Source organism: Cololabis saira, chromosome 20 (assembly GCF_033807715.1).
Source record: "Cololabis saira isolate AMF1-May2022 chromosome 20, fColSai1.1, whole genome shotgun sequence".
Classification (NCBI taxonomy): Eukaryota; Metazoa; Chordata; class Actinopteri; order Beloniformes; family Belonidae; genus Cololabis; species Cololabis saira.
In genome coordinates, this window is record NC_084606.1 from 16301995 (window position 1) to 16321173 (window position 19179).

Genomic DNA, 19179 nt, shown 5'->3' on the forward strand with positions numbered 1-19179 from the left:
GGTGCATCACAACGCTGTCAGAGCCTCGGAGCAGGCACGTTGGTAGGTGCTAAACAAAGGTATGTGACTTCTGCATTTCTCTTTTACTGATCTGATATCCTTAATGTTGTGATCATGGCAGTGGATTTCTGTCTGACTGATGTGCCAAACTGCAATTTTAGACACTTATTTCATTGGACTTGTACCGGTTGTGTTTCATTTTCATTTGTGGTGTTTATAGCAGGCTGACATGTTCAAACACAAACCCACAACCAGGAGCATGTTTTTAAACTTATACTTATGTATCAATCCAGTCCACTTGTCTTGAATGCATTATTTCTTTTACTGTGACCTAGTTCAGCTCTGATTTTCTGGGGGATGTGCAGTAGCTTGACATGACCTAATGGCTCTGCCGTAATGTCCTGACAGCAGGTGTCCGTAATAAGGAAATCAACACTGCAGCGATGACTGTCTGCAGGTGTACTGTACTCCACTATGTCTGGTATGTGCAGCAGAGTGACGGAAACCCTGTCATGCACTCTGACCAAATGTGTCTGACTTGGGCAATGAAGGCCGTCATCTTACTGTAAGTGCTTGAAGCGTTTCCTCTTGCCTTCCACCACCTTGTCCCGTTCCAGCAGAACCTCACCTGTGTCGAGATTGTTGAGGTCATTTTTATTGTCACTGATGATCACTTTGCTTTGCTTGATACCCGTCACTCATGCCAATGTCACATAGACTTGTAGTCAAGAACGCCTACAGTAAACGGAGACCAGAGCCGGATTAACGCAAAGGCAAACTAGGCATGTGCCTAGGGCCCGATTGACAGGGAAGGGCCCCAGACAGAGGGAGAATTTTTTATTTATTTTTTTGTCTGCACACATATTAATGGTTGATACCATGCCGATAAAAACCTAAGGCATCTATTTATGTGTATTATTACTATATTTAGTATACATATACGCATACATACGCACATGGCCGCCGCAAGGGGTGTGCGAACCGTGCGATCGATGGGGCCTCGCGCCCCAAGGGGCCTCGCGCTATGGGCCGGTTTTTTTTCTTCAAAATGTTTAATTTTTTTTTTTTTCGTTTTTTTTTTCCTTTTTTCCCTTATAAATATCAACAGTCACATTCGATTACAGACCTAAATGTGTACTAGTCTGTGCATATCAATAAATATATGTGCAATGATGCACGTGTCTGTTGTTCAATACAACTGATCAGACCAAGCGCAGACACAAGGTGCTCTGATCCAGACGGGTGGAGTGTGGAACAAACTGTCACACAATGCCGGCTCTGACCAAGACACTACCAAGACCAGAGAGTATCAAGACCAAGACCAAGACTAATTCAGCTCAAGACCGAGACCAAAAAAAAAAGTGTTATTTAGTCATCTTGCGTGAGTTGTAGAACATCAGCACCATCCTGGTTCAGCTGCTTAGTTTCCATATGAGGTTGTATTCAACTGCAGCACAATAACACAGAGATATGGATGTCTGATGTTGAACTCACTATAAATGTTTTCATCAATCAGCTGAGATCAAATATGAGTGGCAACTGCACTACTGCTATTGCTTTTAAGGATTGACATGATTACTAACTAATCCCAAAGTCCTCTAACAGCATAACCAGCCTCCAACACCCCCCTCCACCTCAGAAAAGTCTGATGAATAGTAAATGTTACTGATTTAAATTGTACTTAATTTGGAGATGAAACGTGAATTTTAAATATTAAAGATACAATTATCCACTTGAACTTGCATTATTTACCATTATAGTAGCCAGATTACACTGAAGAACTGGGGATCACAAGATTCTGTCACCTTGGTGTGCAATGGCATCTCAATTATCCGAGTTCGAGACGTGGTGAGACTGAGAGACCCGAGACCGAGACAAGACCAAAACCACAAAAAGTGGTCTCGAGAACTACAAGTCTAGTGTCACATTCTTCGTTTTATCAACATATTTTGTGATTTTGTCTTGAGGTTTTTTGGATTGTCATATTCTTTATCTTACTTCCATACTTTTTACGGTAATTTAAAGGTTCCCTTTGGTTAGAGGCAGATTCTCATCTCATCTTTGTCTTCCCAAAGCAGCTGTTGTCTTTTTTGTTTTTGTTTTGACAGCTCTGATAATAGCTGATATCCATTTCTTCTGTCTGTATTAAAGTCCTTGTGTGACATGACACTGCCCCCATGTGTCAGCTTGCTGTTGGTTCCTCTACGCCGTCCTTGACTTTATTCCCTCACGTCAACATTTTGCACAACAGCTGGATTTGAACTTAGGACTGGTGTCCCATCTGAAGTCACCGTCCTGGTAAATCATTTAAAAAGTACCAACAACATAAGACGATTAAAGACTTTACACAGGTTATTAAGATTGGGCGTCAACATGTGGGACCTTTTCAAAGAAGCATAAAACCATCTCGGCCTCTGTCACTACCGGTAAATACAGTTAAAGAGAGACTATGGAAATAAAAATACAGGTTAAATGATCAGTGAATGGGGGTAGGACTAAATAAGTTTACACTTCTTCCTACTCCTTTTTTGGCACATGTAAATCAAGATAGCAAGTTTTAAAGGATGAAATTCTTTGTTTTGTTGTTTTGTTTTCTTAAACTTCTCATGAAGTGTTGTTTCTTTTTTTTTTTTACATGTACAAAAATAAAATAAATCAAATCAAATAAAAAAAAGATAGATATCCAAAACTAGCAAGACATCCGTCCATCTTTGCTGTTAAAAATGTTGCGTTTTCTCAAAGCGACTGCACATCCTGGTCAGTTTATTTCCTGTCAGTCCAGCATTAAACGCGCACGTCTCCGAGAACACTAGTCTCTTTCTAAAGTCTGAAGTCTCTTCTAACAGTCCCATCTCCAAATGTTCATCCCAAGAGCATCAAAACAACCCTCAAATCCACTGTGAAAAGGCAGCAGATTGACAGACGATGAAACACAAGATTATGCAAACACAGAAAATCCCTCATGAGGCCTAAAGCAAAATATGATGTAATTCAGTGTGAGCTGATGTCATCACGACATCTCCCCCAGAGGAATAAGATAAATTCTCCCAGAAAGCTTCTACTATGCTTTATATTTACTTGTACACACCTGTTTTTATTTGTTTTATGTCTCTCTATAGTCCCATTGGATGATTATGTTGCTTTTGTGCTAATTTGAATGAATGAATGAATGAATGAATGAATGAATGAATGAATGAATGAATGAATGAATGAATGAATGAATGAATGAATGAATGAAAATATATTTATTTCGGTCAGGTCATTCTTAATGTACACACCAACTGAAAGCATTAGTTCACATAAAAAAAAAAAGGAGACCTAACCGAAAAGGAATAGGCTGAAGCTATTGCTTATTTACGCCTACCCTTCTCACATGATCAACTTATTCAGATCAAACATACAAAACATAGTACAAAAAAAAATAAATCATATTGTTTACACAATCCCGAACATAATTCCGTAATAGTATCATCTACTGGATCCCTCATATTTTTCAAACACATTATACTTAAACAAACGTTTGAATGCATGAATCGACTGGCACATCTTCAATTTTTCATCAAGGGCATTCCATATATTTACACCCCTTACAGTAATACATTGATCTTTAATTTTAGTCCTAGACTTTGGTTTTTCAATCATACATTTCCCTCGAAGCTCATATCTACTTACTCTTATTTTAAACATGCTTACAATTTTACTAGGTAACAATCTGTTGAACACTTTGTACATTATCAATGCTATTTTGTATTCCACTAAATCCATGAATTTAATTTGAGACGCTGTGTGTTTACAGATCTTTTTCCCAGACAGCATGCAACAGCAGACTTTGAGTTTGGGCCTGGGGTCGGGGGCTCCCGCATGCTGCATCTGCCTGGAGGAGTTCAGCAGCCCCGCCTCGCTCCCCTGCGGACACCGCTTCTGCCTGAGCTGCATCGGAGAATACTGGAGGATCTGTGAAGTCTGCCAGTGTCCCCTCTGCAAGGCCGTCTTCCCCAAGAGGCCGCAGCTCAAACCAGACCACGAACTCAGCAATCAGGAGGCGTCTCTAAGAGCCGGGGAGGTTCCCTGTGACCTCTGCCCTGCCAAGCGCCCTGCAGTCAAGTCCTGCCTGGTGTGCATGTCCTCCTACTGCGCCGCTCACCTGGAGCCGCACTACCAGAGCGAAGAACTTGGGCGCCACCTTCTGATCAGTGTGAGCAAGAACCTGGAGGACTCTGTGTGCCGGCTGCATGGGAAGCAGCTGGAGAGGTTCTGCAGGAGTGACCAAACGTGCATTTGCACTAAGTGTGCACGGACGGAGCACCACGGACACCACATCGTTTCTATCAGCAAAGAAGCTGCGAAGAAAAAGGTAAAAACGAGCAAAAGCAGGACACGAGGAATTACTGCTTTTGATGTGTGAAAACATCACTCTTTCAAAATAAAAATCTGAATTTGAAAAGCTTTTACAGAAATTCATAGTGGCAAAGATTTTCAAATGTATATTGAATGAATGAATGAATGAATTGTTTATTTCGGTTACATTACATTATTTGCAATTCAAACTGTGTGTGTGTGTGTGTGTGTAAATGACAAAACACTTTCATACAAGTTTACACTCATCAGTTTCACACAAAAAATAATAATAAACTCTGTAACCGAAAAAGGAATAGGCTGAAGCCAAAGCTTATATTTGCCTAACTTTCCAACAGAAAACCCAGATTATCTGCAATATGAAAAGAAACAAAAAGAGAAATTTCCCTTTAAATTGTTCTGCTTAACCAAATTATACTCCAGTCATTTAGCATTGTAATCCTTAATTATTTTACTTTTCAATATTTTTTTTAAATTCAACAGAGATTTACACAGTTTCACTTCATCACTAAGTTGATTCCATAATTTGATTCCCAAAAATGAAACACATCTATATTTAACATCTATATTCTTTAGAAAGTCTGCTGACTTCATAAATCCTGAGTCACACCACTGCTCGAGTTGCCCTGTTACTCCCAAATGCCAAGGACCGTCACCCCCTCAACATCTGTTTCATGTTCCGCCGTTTAGTTTTAGTTGAATTCATTGCACAAAAACTCACTCAATCAATGGATTTTGTCAGAAACATAATGTTTATTGCTCTCGGACTCCAATTGCCGGTTGAACTTTGATCCAGAATGTCAGCAAAAATGTTGTCTCAAACTAAACCATTGATTTTTCTGTCATTTCCAAGTCATTAATCATCTTTGTCCTGAGTTTGCTTGAAATGTTCACAAATGCAACGGACTTGCACTTGTTGGGTCATCACCATGGCAATGGTTGAACCCCACGGGGAACAACTATTAAATTATGTCCGACAGTGAAACTATGTGAATTCCTGTTAGCCTGGTGGGTGCAGCTTTGAGGATGTTACATTCACTGTCATTAGGGAATAAATAGCGTTGGTTCTTATATGCTTATTGTTCAAGGCAGTTAATCTGTTTTATTTTTTATATTCTGTGGAAATACACTCCACAATAAATGCAGCATCAGTCCCTGGTAGGGTTGCCATTTATTTCAATAATTCAACTAGAATATGGTGTAAAAGTTAATTTATTTCAATAATTCAACTAGAATATGGTGTAAAAGTTAACTTATTTCAATAATTCAACTAGAATATGGTGTAAAAGTTAACTTATTTCAATAATTCAACTAGAATATGGGGTAAAAGTTAATTTATTTCAATAATTCAACTAGAATATGGTGTAAAAGTTAACTTATTTCAATAATTCAACTAGAATATGGTGTAAAAGTTAACTTATTTCAATATTTCAACTAGAATATGGTGTAAAAGTTAATTTATTTCAATAATTCAACTAGAATATGGTGTAAAAGTTAATGAAAATACGGTACAAATCGTGTCCCGTATTAGTTCAATACGGGACGCAACATTTTTTTCTCAAATAAAGGACAATTCCGTATTTTACGGGACGGGTGGCAACCCTAGTCCCTGGGCTGTCTGTGGGGCTCTGGTGTTGCTTTTAGTCCTACATACTGTGGGACTACAGAGAAATCTCACTGTTTCTACTTCTGTAATCAGCAGAAATAACTCAGCCGCTTTCGTGAGTCAGCGTCAGAAAAACGACTTTAGAACTTTGAAGTGAGACAAGAATAAGGCAAAGGAGATGGCGATGGATTTTAGTACGACCTGGAATAATTAAAAACTATTTCCATCACAGGAGAAGAGGTGGAGGGGATGAGTGATCCCCGGGTTTATCATGGTTGATTGACTGGAACAGAAAAGCAGATCTGATCCTGTCGAGAGGCAGCGTCAGTGTGTGGGGCAGCAACATGTTGCATAACTACTGTAAGATATATAACCTTCAGCTGCATGTTAATTAGCCACAATTTTGTCCTGAAAATGAGTGCAGGGACCAGGAACACTTCCAGATTTCACCATCACGGCGCCATCTTCAAATGCAGGTGCTGTTACCTGCAGCCAGGGGCGCCTCCAAAAATGTTTCATAGGGGGGGCCAGATGGGGCCACTTAAATTCTTGGGGTTGAACCAAAACTAAAAGCCGTCATTACAGGATTGTATTATACTGTTGTAGTATAAGGGCTCAGAAATACTTAAAAAAACGCCTACTGATATACTTGGGTTTATTACGGAAGAGTATTAGGGCCATGCAAGAGAAAAAATATTTGAGAGGGGAAGATTTTTTTTTATTGTGCACTTAGAGAAAAAAGTCGAAATGTTGAGATTAATGTTGAAATACAATTTTGTGAATAAAGTTGAAATTTCGAGAATAAAGTTGAAATACATTTCATCTTTTTTCTCGAAATTCTACTTCAACATTAATATCTACATTTCGACTTTTTCCTTGACATTTTGACTTTTTTCTCGACATTTCGACTTTTTTCTCGAAGTGCATAATGAAAAAAAATCTTCTTCCTCTAAAATATTATTTTTATTTTTCTCCTGCCTGGCCCTAATACTCTTCCGTAGGGGTGGCCAGTGGGGAGGCCAGCAAATTTGTAGGGGGGGCCGTGGCCACCCTTGGCCACCCCCTGGTGACGCCACTGCCCGCAGCGCCGTCATCTTCTCTGTACTTGAGCATTTATGCGAGATTTGCATCAACTTCCTTTTTTTTCTTGGTCGACTTTCTCAGAGGGGCGCCTCGAGAAAACAAAAGGATGTGAAGGGCAGGAAACTGCAACTTGTGAAAGAACATCTGGTCTTGATGTTAAAACCACAGGCGTGGCAGAATTGTGTCAAAAATGGTATTTCATTCACATTTGTCATGCAACATGCCACTCCGCAGTGGTCACAGCTGCAGAGCAAATACAGCATCCTTGAGCGGGAAACAAGACTTTGATGACCGGGCGTCAAAGGTCTTCAACATTAGGCCTGACTGCATTACAGCACACGTCAGGGTGTAATCAGAGCGGGATTTCCTCTACTAAGCTGCCCAATTGTTGTTTTTTTCCACAGGTTAAACTCAAACGCAGGTGTGTGAAACTTCAGCAAGAGATTCAAGAGAGACTGAGCAAGCTCGAGAAAATCAAGGCCCCTGTCGCTGGAGAAGATCCAAAAGCAGCCTGGGTCCAAAATAAGGAGCTCACAAAACACCTGGAGGAAGAAATCAATGAGCTGCAGGGGAGAAAGGCTGAGCTGGAGCGGCTTTCACTGACTGAGGACGACTTGCATTTCTTGCAGGTCTGTGTCCTGCTCGGAAGTGAGCGGATCCAGGACAGCAACTATCAAGCATCCTTTAATCCTGCCCTGTCGTCACGGAGACTCCTCGACTCCGCCTCCTGACTGCAAGAACACGATGATGCTTCATCTCCACGAGATCTCCAAAGTAATTTCTCTGAAATGCCTCAAGTGTGTAACATTCAGACGGACATAAGAAAGGATGGCATTATTTTGGGCTTGGCGGCTTCATCCCACGGTCCAAAAACATGTTTGTCAGATTGATAGGTGACTCTAAACTCTGCTCGGGAGCAAATGCAGCGTTGTTTGTGTCGTTGGAAATCCATGTCTCTGTGGTTGAGAGCCCTTGCGTACACTTTGAGGGAGCCCTAAACTGAAAATATGTCATACGGTGAACCATCCAGATTTGCAGAGTACTGTGACATCACAGAACCAGATTTGGTTAGATTTATCTGGAGCTGCTGTGACATGGTTGAAAAGCAGCCGCCGTATTGGCATTTTGAGTAAACCACGTCTGAAACACTTCATTTTCCCAGGTACAACTTGTGAATAAAGGGCAGTTTAGGCAGTGGTGGACAATAACGGAGTAAATTTACTTGAGTACTGTACTTAAGTACATATCCAGAGGATTTGTACTTTACTTGAGAATTAGATTTCTTTGGTACTTATTACTCTTACTTGAATACATTTCCAAGACAAATATTTTTACTTTTACTCGAGTAAATTTCTAGGAAGGCTGAAAAGTACTCGATACTTTCAGGTCTGCTCTTTTTTCTTCTTCCCTAAAATCCTATTGGACACAAGCTGTTTTTGTGAAAGGAGGAGACCTATCACAGTGCACGCTCTCCACTGGGATGTACGTAAAGCGGAAATACGTCAAGCCTCCTCAAAACGATACCGCCAAAGTAGCCTGCGTTTGTCAAGACAGAGCCGCAACAAGTCAAGACATAGCCGCAACAATGGCTACGCCTGCTTTTTTTGCAAAGCAGTGGTCTTTGAGGGGGATCCAGACTTAGTTGGATGGTGCAGGTTCATTTGGTTTCAGTTCATGATTGTTAATAAACTCTTACGATCCCATTCATTTGATTTGTTTTTGGTGTTTCTGCAGGTTTTATATAACATTGTGGTTCTAAAAGCAGCACATCAGTGCAGCTGGTTTCAAAGAGTTAAGTCTCAGAAACAAGAGTTAAAAGATCCTTAAATTAATTTAGAAAAAATATAGTAATTTACTGATGTGGAAAATAAGAAATTTACTCTTACTCTTACTCTTACTTTTACTTAAAGTAAATTTAAAAGCATTTACTTTTGGATACTTAAGTACCTTTAAAAGCAAGTACTTTTCTCTCTAATTAATATTTTGACTGAGCTACTTTTACTTGTAACAGAGTAAATTTTGACCAGTAGTATTTGTACTCTTACTCAAGTACTGGGGCCGAGTACTCTGTCCACCTCTGAGTATAGGTCTCCTTTAGTGATTCCACAGTAGACATCTGGATGTGTCTTGGTCTGTGGTGGAGAAGGATAGAGATACAGTGTGAGAACTAGGACGCATAAAACACACCCTAAAGTCAATATTTAATCCTGGACAGAGGCAGGTTGGATGTCTCTCACTGGGCCGACTAAGTTCAGGCTAACCAAACCAGCTGGCAGTCGTAACCTACCCGGAGTGTACGCCGGCCTGTCGCCCGAGGACAGCTGAGATGGGCTCCAGCAGAGCTCTGTGACCCTGAACAGGGATAAGTGACACTAGATGGAGGGATTAGGCATTTCTAATAATCGTGTCTAATTCTCCATAAGAAACCTGATGTTCCCTAAGATGGCAAAGCTTTGCTCAAAGGAATACATTTGAATGTTTATACCAGGGGTCGGCAACCCAAAATGTTGAAAGAGCCATATTGGACCAAAAACACAAAAAACAAATATGTCTGGAGCCGCAAAAAATGAAAAGTCTTGTATCAGCCTTAGAATGAAGGCAAGCGGGGGAAGATTTTATTTTTCATTATGCACTTCAAGAAAAAAGTCGAAATGTCGAGAAAAAAGTCAAAATTTCGAGAAAAAAGACGAAATGTCAAGAAAAAAGTTGAAATGTTGAGAAAAAAGTCGAAATGTTGAGGAAATAGTCAGAATTTCGTGAAAAAAGTCGAAATATTGAGAAAAAAGTTGAAAATGTCGAGAAAAAAGTCAATATTTTGAGAAAAAAGTCAAAATTTCGTGAAAAAAGTCCAAATGTTGACACTAAAAAGGAAAGGAAAAAGGAAGAAAAAAGAAGAAAACAAGAAAAAAAAGAAAAAAGAAGAGAAAAAAGGAGAAAAAAGAAGGAAAAAAAGAAAAAAAAGGAAGAAAAAAAGGAAATAAAAGTTCAAACATTTTTGAAAAAGCTCCAGGAGCCACTAGGGCGGTGCTAAAGAGCCGCATGCGGCTCTAGAGCTGCATGCGGCTCTAGAGCTGCATGCGGCTCTAGAGCTGCATGCAAACCCCTGGTTTATACCAATGTTTTACTGGAAATAGTTTCTTTTTAGTTTGTCGTCATATCATAAAAGACATATATGTGTGACTCCGACTCATTTAAAGAGCCAGTAAAGCTTTACGAGACTTGTACTGTGACGTTCCTTCCCTTGGTGATGGAGGAATAAAACCTGCACGTCTATGCAAGTTCACACAGGTAGCGTTTTCTTCCTGTCTGATTTTCTTTTTCAAAAACTTCGAAAATGGAAAATGAAACTAAAAGAAAGGAAAAGAAAGAAGAAAAAACTAAAGAAAAGTGAGAAAAAAAGGAAAAAAATGGAGAGAAAGGAAAGTTACGTGGACGGTGGAGCATGATGAGGATTATCCACCCTGCATGCTCCTCCCTTTTTGTTTTCTTTTTTTTGTTCTTTAATGCATTAAAAATACGATGACAACGACATCAAAAAAGAAGACAACGCTCTCCCCCACAGAGCGGGTTTATCAGAGACTACCTCTCGCATTTGGGAGTGGGGAGTGCTGACCACAAATTGTTTTATATTCCCCCCCCCCAAGCCTATACAGACACTTAAGACAGACACTCACAGACTTAACTCACACATTCCACACACACCACACTTATTATACAACTGAACAGGGAATGCTCCTCCCTTTCTCTATCCGTCCTTTTCTGTTTGTATATATCTGTTCATCCTACGTTAAAGTATTTATCCTTATAAAAGAAAAAGAAAACTTTTGTGATTGTAACTTCTGAATGTTGTTTAATGCTTCAGCATTAACGTTCCTTCCTCTGGTGGCAAATGAATAAAATGTGCATATTTATGCAGGTTCATACAAGCAGCTTTTATGTTTTCTTTCTTTCTTTTCTTCTTCTTTTGGGAAATAAAAAATGAAACTAAAAAGCTTCATATTGAGCAATGCACAAGGCTGCGTGCATGAAACCAGAATCTGCACTTTATCAAAACGTCCTGGCAAGCAGAGATATTTGATCTGCTGGTAAACATGCAACGAGCCCCGCCGCAAACAAACAGAGGGATTTTTTTGCTGCTCATTTGCCTGTTAGCTTACCTTTTTGAATAAAGGAGGTGGTTGGCTGGTCTTTTTAACAGAAATGAAACTTAATACATGAAGGAAGTCCAACAGGAAAGACACACTCACACACTAGCTGGGACTAGAGAAAGGAAGAGAGGAGAGAGAGGAGACTGACAACTGTGAGAAGAGAAGAGACTCAGCAGCCAGAAGGTAAAACTATGAAATACATGCTGTTTTTAATACATTATTCCATTCTGATCACTTCTTCTAAAGCTGTTAATGAGAAGTGTCATACTTTACTTTATCCTCCTCCTCAATCATTTACTCCACAGTGGAGGGCACTCGGCGTTAGGATGTGTCATCGCGCTCATCTTTTACACAAGAGCTTTTTGCCCACTTCGTTAATTTCAGGAAGACTTTTTGTTTCATGAATCTTGTTGCTTTTATAACTTTCTGGGGTTGTGATCGAGCAGTCACGCCCTCTGTTTATTTATCCTGGAGGTGTGCCTTGATGATAACCTTCAGGTGGCAGGGCGGGATGTGATCTGAAGTTATTTCTCCTCATTCTCTTGCCGTAGGTGCTTTCTATCCATTTTCAAACAGTAAATTGGATATTGTTCACCTCTCGAAGGACCCCATCCCAGGTGGAAATCAGGAATGGAGAAACCACACAAAAAAGGTAAAACAGATGGTTGAATAGTAAAAGTATTGATTAAAAATGCTGCCCTTTAGAGACGGTTGATAACCTGCGTGTTACATTCCAGCGCTTGCTAACTTGACGGCACTTTGTTGTGCAACGTTTGGAAGAGGAAATAAAAATGTCTTCAGAATACCTGCAGTCACATGCAGCACCATGCCAGCATAAAATATTAAAGGTGTGTTATTATTCTTTGCTCGGTTTTAGGGCAACAAATACAGGAAGGAGACGCAAGCAGAAGTTGTAGCCCCCCCAGAAACATGACACCTCAGGTAATAACAACATTGTTAAAGATAACATTTAATAGATCAAAAATGAGCGAGATAGTATGGAGGATTTTTTGTGCCAAAATTAAATAAATAAATACATCATTAATTAATTAAAATGGGAATGAAATGTATCATTAATTAATTAAATGTGTAATTAATTAATTAAAATACATTTCAGTAAGTGAAACTGACAGTTTTACATTTACATTTCATGATTCAGCAACACAAAATCTTTAATTAAATGTGTCATTAATTAATTAAATGCAGTTTTACATTTCATGATTCACACGCAACACAAAATCATTAATTAAATGTGTCATTAATTAATTAAATGCAGTTTTACATTTCATGATTCACACGCAACACGAAATCATTAATTAAATGTGTCATTAATTAATTAAATGCTGAAATAATAAATATATATTTTTACTTAAAATGAATTGTATTTTAATTAATTAATGACATATTTCATTCTAATTTTAAGTAATTAATGACACATTTAATTAATTAATGACATATTTCATTCTAATTTTAAGTAATTAATGACACATTTAATTAATTAATGACATATTTCATTCTAATTTTAAGTAATTAATGACACATTGAATTAATTAATGATATATTTCATTCCCATTTGAATTCATTAATGATGTATTTATTCATTTAATTTTGGCACAAAAAATCCTCCATAAGATAGAACTAATACTTTCTTTCTGAGTCACTTTGTTGTCCTGTTTCCAGGCAGGCATGGCCTCCGCTGCCGCATCATCCAGCGAGCCCTGCTCGAGCAAAAGTTGGAGCCCCGCCAGAAACTTGACAGCTCAGGTAATGATTACATTGTTAAAGATAACATTTAATAGATCAAAAATGAGCAAGATAGAACTAATACTTTCTTTCTGAGTCACTTTGTTGTCCTGTTTCCAGGCAGGCATGGCCTGCGCTGTCGCATCACCCAGCGAGCCCTGCTCGCTGGAGAAGCACCTCTCCTGCTCCATCTGCATGGAGACGTTCACCGACCCGGTCACCACGGCCTGCGGTCACTCGTTCTGCAGGAGTTGCCTGGGCAGGCATTTTCACTACGTGACCGACGTTTGTCCCCTTTGCAAAAAGTATGTGAACACGCAACCTGAAGTGAATATTGTGCTGCGAGACATTGCTGAACAGATGAAGAATACTCTGCGTCACAAGTACTCGGGGGCTCCCGGGGAAGTGGCCTGTGACGTCTGCACCGAGCCCAAGATGAAGGCTGAGAAGTCCTGCCTCATGTGCGTTGCCTCGTATTGCCCAAGCCATGTCAAGAATCACTACTCGTCTAAAAGGCTGAAGGGCCACCGGCTGGTGGAACCTGTGGAGAACCTGGACGCGAGAGCCTGTCTGACACATGGACGGGCCTTCGAGCTGTACAGCAGGAAGCAGCAGATGTGCATTTGTGTGCAGTGTATGGAGGAGGGACAGCAGGAAGTTGTCCCGACCGAAGACGAATGGGACAAGAAAAAGGTGTGTCCCCTCATCAGATCAAGTCTTGACAAAAGTGCATCATTAAGAAATATTTAGAGTTGCAAAGGTAAAATATGTGGAACCAAATTTAGCAAAAAAGGAAGAAAGTATACCAAAAGTATTTTTTAAGAAACAGGAAGTGGAAGTGATATCTGAATATGTTTTTTATGTTTTTTTTCTTCTTAAGGCTCAACTTGAAAACTCCAAGAGAGAGCTGAAACAGGAGATTAAGAAGAGGGAAACCAAGGTGGAGGAGATCAGTGAAGCCCTAAAAAGTTGCAAGGTATGCTGCAAAAGAAAGACAGAAAATCAAACACTGAAAGAAGCCTCTGTCTTTGATAACATCATATGCATCTTCTGAGGTCCACCGTCAATTAGCGAAGCAAGAACAAATATTTAAAGGGGACCTATTATGGCATCTAATACCTATTTTAAACAGGCCTTGAATGTCTTAAAACCAAGCTTTTGATTGTTTTTTCTAAATAAATTAGAAATTCAGCCTCTGAGCCATGTCTTTATCTTCCCATTCACTAACCGCATTATCTATGCAGGATTCTGAGTGGGCGGGGCTATGATAATGAGGCTCTGTGCTGATTGGCTGCCTGAATGACGCGATACACCGCTACGAAAAAAATGGCGGTCTGTGCTTTTTTTTCCCACCTGCTTTTTTTTATCGGAGGTCTCCCGTACATGATGACGTTCCGTCTTGTGATTGGCTTTTGACCGTTACTGTATATAGTAGGCTATTATTGTTCTCAGCTCACTGATGAATCTCCAATTGTCTAATGAAAATAGTCCCTAATAAATATTTTAACTCTAATATTTTTTTTAGCCTATGTCAGTAAGATCACTGATAATTCCTTGTATATGTTTCTTCTCCCTTTTACCTCCACTATGATCTGCTGCTTCTGACTTTACAGAAGTGTATGTCTCTATATGTTCTCATTGTTGAATCTGTAAATGTCTAAGCAAAATAGTCATAATACATTATATAAATATAATTTAAAAAATGTAACGTCAACTAAGCGCTCACTGATTAATCCGCAATTGCCAAAAAAGACGTTTTGAATGTGAAGACATGGTGAAAAACTACCTTCCTAGCTTAACATGGCAAAAAAATACCATTGCGGGGAAAAAATGCACACTTCCGGGGAAAATATTTCAGCCCGATACATTCTGGTACTCACAGGAAACTCCGGAGTTAGTTGTGGGCGTGGTTTCACGCATCGGAGGCCAACCGACAGTATGTATATCGCTCAGTTGTTACGTAACGACGGGCGCAGTCATTATGTCGCTGCAGACGTCAGTTACGTCGCTGTGCTTGCATTGACGCGAAAGTTAAAGCAACAACGTATTTGCTCTAATACAGACTTGGTCCGTTTAGCACCCTCCGTGAACGGTATCACTAAAAGACAGGTTGTCTCCTCCACAGACCACTGCTGCTTTGCTGCATCCAGATTAATTCCTGTTGCCGTTGGTCTTAATAACTCCGCCCTCTCCGCTTACGTAAGTGGTTCTTTCCTCTAGCCCAGCAAAGAGTCAGTGCTACCTTGGAACTGTTTTTTCTGGCCCAGAGTCAGTTCTTTGTCAGTGGAAACAGAAAGTCCGGTTCCAAACTCAGCACTGTCCCAGAACCAGAACCAGCCTGGAACCGGTTTGGTGGAAAAGGGGTATTATAGGCCCCTTGTGGGAATCGTCTTTGGGACAACTATATAAGGCTCGTAGGGGATAAATGGGGATGTGCTAAGACACGGTAAAATTATGTGAGTGCCATAAAGTTGGTTACTGGTTAATCCGTTAGTTGAACTCCATCTAAAAAACATATAGACTGACACCACAAGGTAAACCAGGACCACCATGAAACCTGTGAGCACTTTTCATATTTTATTATTATCTGAGCTCTAACAAATGTCAAGTTAAGTTGACATGAGGTGGATAAACCAGAAACTCCACTAGATAACTATTGTGACTATATTTAGGACACATATGGTATTTTGTTCTTACAAGTTGATACCATTTCCCTTTGGAGTTTAATAAAGTATTTTAGATTTACTGTAGTTTTAAATAAATGAATGATTTTTTTGTTTAAAATACCGATAATATAAAGTATACAGTAACAAAAGACAGAAAAAAAGAAGTGAAATGTCAAATACATGACTACATATGCTTCTCCATTCTAGAAAGAATTGGAAAACGAGTGGTGGGACATCGACGCCGTGTTCACGGCGGTGAATGCCATTTTGGAGTTGGCCCAGGCAGCGCTACATCAGCCGCTAGAGGAGAGGAGGCAACTACTAGAAAAAGAGGCCAAAGACCTCAAAGACGAGCTGGAGGCTGAAATTGATAAACTGCAGAGGACGATCTCTGAGCTGGAGGACATATCGGCGCTTGAGGACCACATCCTTTTCCTGCAGGTGAGAGAGGGTGTACTTCAAAGTATACGCTCCAGTTTCATTTATTTAATTATGTATACCGTATTTTCTGGACTATAAGCCGCTACTTTTTTCATAGGTTTTCAACCATGCGGCTTATACAAAGGTGCGGCTATTCTGTGGATTTTTCTTCCACCGCTAGGGGGAGTGCTAACCGGAATTAGAATAAAAACTAAGACAAAATAAATGCAAAAAAGAATACGCTACTTCTTCTTTAGCAGATAGAAGTAGGTAGAAACAGATTTCAAACAGATAAATAGATAAATAAATACCGGTTATTTTCTCTTGATTCTGTCCAGTTTTAATCAGCAAAGTTGCTGCCGTGTTAAAAGACACTGTTAGGAAAGGATCTATTTAGGTACAAACATGTACATCATTTACAGTTCAAAATGGTTCTGTACATGTAGTAAATGCCTAATATAACAACATAAATATCTGCAGCTTGCATATCTTTTTTTTTAAATAGAGCGGATGCGGCTTATATACAGGTGCGGCTTATAGTCCAGAAAATACGTAGTTCAATCCAGGACCAGGACACTCTTGGAAAAGACATGTTTAATCTCAACGAGGTTCTCCTGGTTAAATAAAGGTTAGTGCTGTTTTCAGACGGTGAGTTGAATTGTCTTGTCTTGTTTTTTCTGTTTCTCAGAAGTACCCATCTCTTGTGGTCCAGACTGACTTCAAGGACTGGACAAAGGTGGAGCTAGACACGTCACTGTCCTTTGGCACCATGAGAAGCAACACATTAAGAATGATGGAGAAAGTTCAAGAAGAGCTTGAGACGCTGACCTCCACTGGTAAGAGCTTGATGGCAATAAAGGTTAAATTAATGTTGACTGAACTGATCTTCAACTCTTCTTCTCATTTTCAGAACTTAAGAGACTCTCACAGTTCACTGGTAGGTGATAAATTTTACTTTTTCTAACATTATCCTTTAAAAATAGACCATATAGCTAGGGCTGTGCGATTAATCGATTTTAAATCTAAATCGGATTTATTAATCACAATCGATGTTAAAAAAAAGGGAAATCGGAAAATCGATTTTCCTTTTTTGCAGCTGGTGGCTCTTTGTTTGGTCAAGAATATTGTAAATGTTGTCACTTTACTAAACTCAAGGAGGATTTACAGTATCTTTCAATTGCACTTCATTCCCAATAGGGAAATGTGTTTGCTATTTTTCTTTAAAAATAAAGATAAAATATTTGAAACAATTTATTCCATTGTCTTTTGTAGTTTTACCAAAAAAATCGAAATCGAAAATCGGGTTTTCAGAGGAAAAAATCAGGATTTTATTTTTGTCCAAAATCGCCCATCCCTACATATAGCTAATAAATAATTATTTTTTAATTGAACTCAACAGTGGATGTAAAGCTGGATCCATCCACCGCCCACCAACGCCTTGTTGTTTCCGAGGATGGGAAGGAGGTCAAAGACGGAGGAGAGGACCAGGAAGTGGCCGATGCTCCGGACAGGTTTGATCTGTTCGGCAGCGTACTGGGGCTCAACTGCTTCACATCTGGACGGTCGTACTGGGAGGTGGAGGTCAACGAGAAGACCGGCTGGGATCTGGGCGTAGCTACAGGTGCTGCCAACCGCAAAGGGAAACTCACTCTCACCCCAGATAAAGGCTACTGGGTTTTGGTGCATTACGAAGAGGAGAACTACGCAGCCATGACGGCGCCACCCGTCCGTCTGTCCCTGAAAGAGAAACCTGGGAAGGTCGGGGTGTTTGTGGACTACGACGAAGGTCTCGTCTCCTTCTACGATGTGCCGGCTCGGTCTCACATCTACTCGTTCACAAAGTGCTTATTTAGAGATGAGCTTTATCCATATTTCAGTCCGCACATAAAACAGGACGAGAAAAACTCGGATCCCCTGGTTATATTTACCGAGAAAAGCAGTGAAATGGAGCTGGATGAAGAGTGGAGGCGCTTGAGCTCCATTTCTATCTGATCAGACTGCTGAACCTGGTTGATGACGGGGAGGAAGTTCAGTCTAAGAAACAAATTCAGCTACATGGTTTTCAGTTAGGATGATTGAAAAGACCTATCTTTAATTAAAACAACTTTTAATTATACCTTCCTTCAACTTTCAGTTCTTAGTTTTGGGATCTTTGTAGCATTAACTATCAGTTGTGGTAAATCTAGTTTAGTCCATTTGTAATTGTATGCAAATATTCTTTGGTTTCCTTAATCTTAATAAATTAGACTAGTTATTTTCCACTTGCTATTTTTATTTATTTTTTCATTCTGATGTCTTTCCTGTTTGGCATTGAGTTAACACACCTCTAAATGCTCCAGGCTACTGAACTGTCTGAACTTGTACTTCTAGGTTGCCAGACGTTTATAAGATTTGATCATAAATGACTCAGCGCACTGATCAGCAGCAGGTGGCCTCGCCTACCTTCTCCATGCCTGATGTAGTGAGGACGGGTTTAGTTGTTGTTGCATCTTTTGTCTGAATCGTGGTTTTTGTTCATTAATTGTTTTCACTGTGAACTACGCCAGGAGAGATCCTGTCGCTCGGCAAAGATTGTACTTCCTTTATAGACTATATCTTTTTTTATAACTATTTCCTGTTATATTAAACTTTAAAGGGATTGTGACATGAAAAACACATTTTTCTTGATTTTTTGTGTTTTGTTGGGTGTCTTGACATCAATTACACCCAAAAAACAACGAACTTTTAACATTCAGTGTATTGTGTGCTTTCTGGGATTTTCCGCATAACTATTCAAAAACGGCGCATGTGGTTTGGTGGCGGGTCGTTACGTAACGATCCGCTAAATCACCGCCCCCTCCACCCAGCTCCCTGCCTCCGCTCCTCTCCAGCGCACCATAAAGGCTGATTTATGGTTCCGCGTTACACCGACGCAGAATCTACGGCGTAGGGTTACGCGGCGACGCGCACCATACGCTGAACCCTACGGCGTAGGCTCTGCGTCGATTTAACGCGGAACCATAAATAGAGCTTAACACGCCTCTTTTGTTCTAATCACCGGAGGAAAACTGCTAAGAAGACCCGCGGCCACTGACTGGACTTAAGATAAGGGGACAGTGCTGCTTGCATGCCTTTATTTTTATGATTGTTTGCTGTGGTTCGCCCTCCTGCTTTTCCG

The 19179-nt window shown here is 39.9% G+C and overlaps 2 protein-coding genes across 2 annotated transcripts; both read left to right on the top strand.

Moving 5' to 3' along the window:
* On the top strand, positions 1 to 8715 carry LOC133420547 (E3 ubiquitin-protein ligase TRIM47-like). The gene is made up of 3 exons (XM_061710240.1): positions 1 to 59; positions 3797 to 4354; positions 7450 to 8715. The coding sequence occupies exons 2-3, from the start codon at positions 3815 to 3817 to the stop codon at positions 7774 to 7776; spliced, it is 867 nt and encodes a 288-aa protein (XP_061566224.1). The 5' UTR covers positions 1 to 59; positions 3797 to 3814; the 3' UTR covers positions 7777 to 8715.
* Positions 8716 to 12077: 3362 nt separating this feature from the next.
* On the top strand, positions 12078 to 18173 carry LOC133420548 (E3 ubiquitin-protein ligase TRIM39-like). The gene is made up of 8 exons (XM_061710241.1): positions 12078 to 12135; positions 12874 to 12957; positions 13057 to 13629; positions 13817 to 13912; positions 15810 to 16043; positions 16711 to 16858; positions 16933 to 16959; positions 17422 to 18173. The coding sequence occupies exons 1-8, from the start codon at positions 12124 to 12126 to the stop codon at positions 18012 to 18014; spliced, it is 1767 nt and encodes a 588-aa protein (XP_061566225.1). The 5' UTR covers positions 12078 to 12123; the 3' UTR covers positions 18015 to 18173.
* Positions 18174 to 19179: the final 1006 nt, after the last annotated feature.

Excerpts from the sequence above, each read along its gene's own strand:
- LOC133420547 (XM_061710240.1), top strand. The coding sequence starts at position 3,815 with ATGCAACAGCAGACTTTGAGTTTGGGCCTGGGGTCGGGGGCTCCCGCA. Across the intron at positions 4,355-7,449 it reads AAGAAGCTGCGAAGAAAAAG|GTTAAACTCAAACGCAGGTG; the intron begins GTAAAAACGAGC and ends TTTTTTCCACAG.
- LOC133420548 (XM_061710241.1), top strand. Across the intron at positions 13,913-15,809 it reads AAGCCCTAAAAAGTTGCAAG|AAAGAATTGGAAAACGAGTG; the intron begins GTATGCTGCAAA and ends TCTCCATTCTAG. Across the intron at positions 16,859-16,932 it reads TGAGACGCTGACCTCCACTG|AACTTAAGAGACTCTCACAG; the intron begins GTAAGAGCTTGA and ends TCTCATTTTCAG.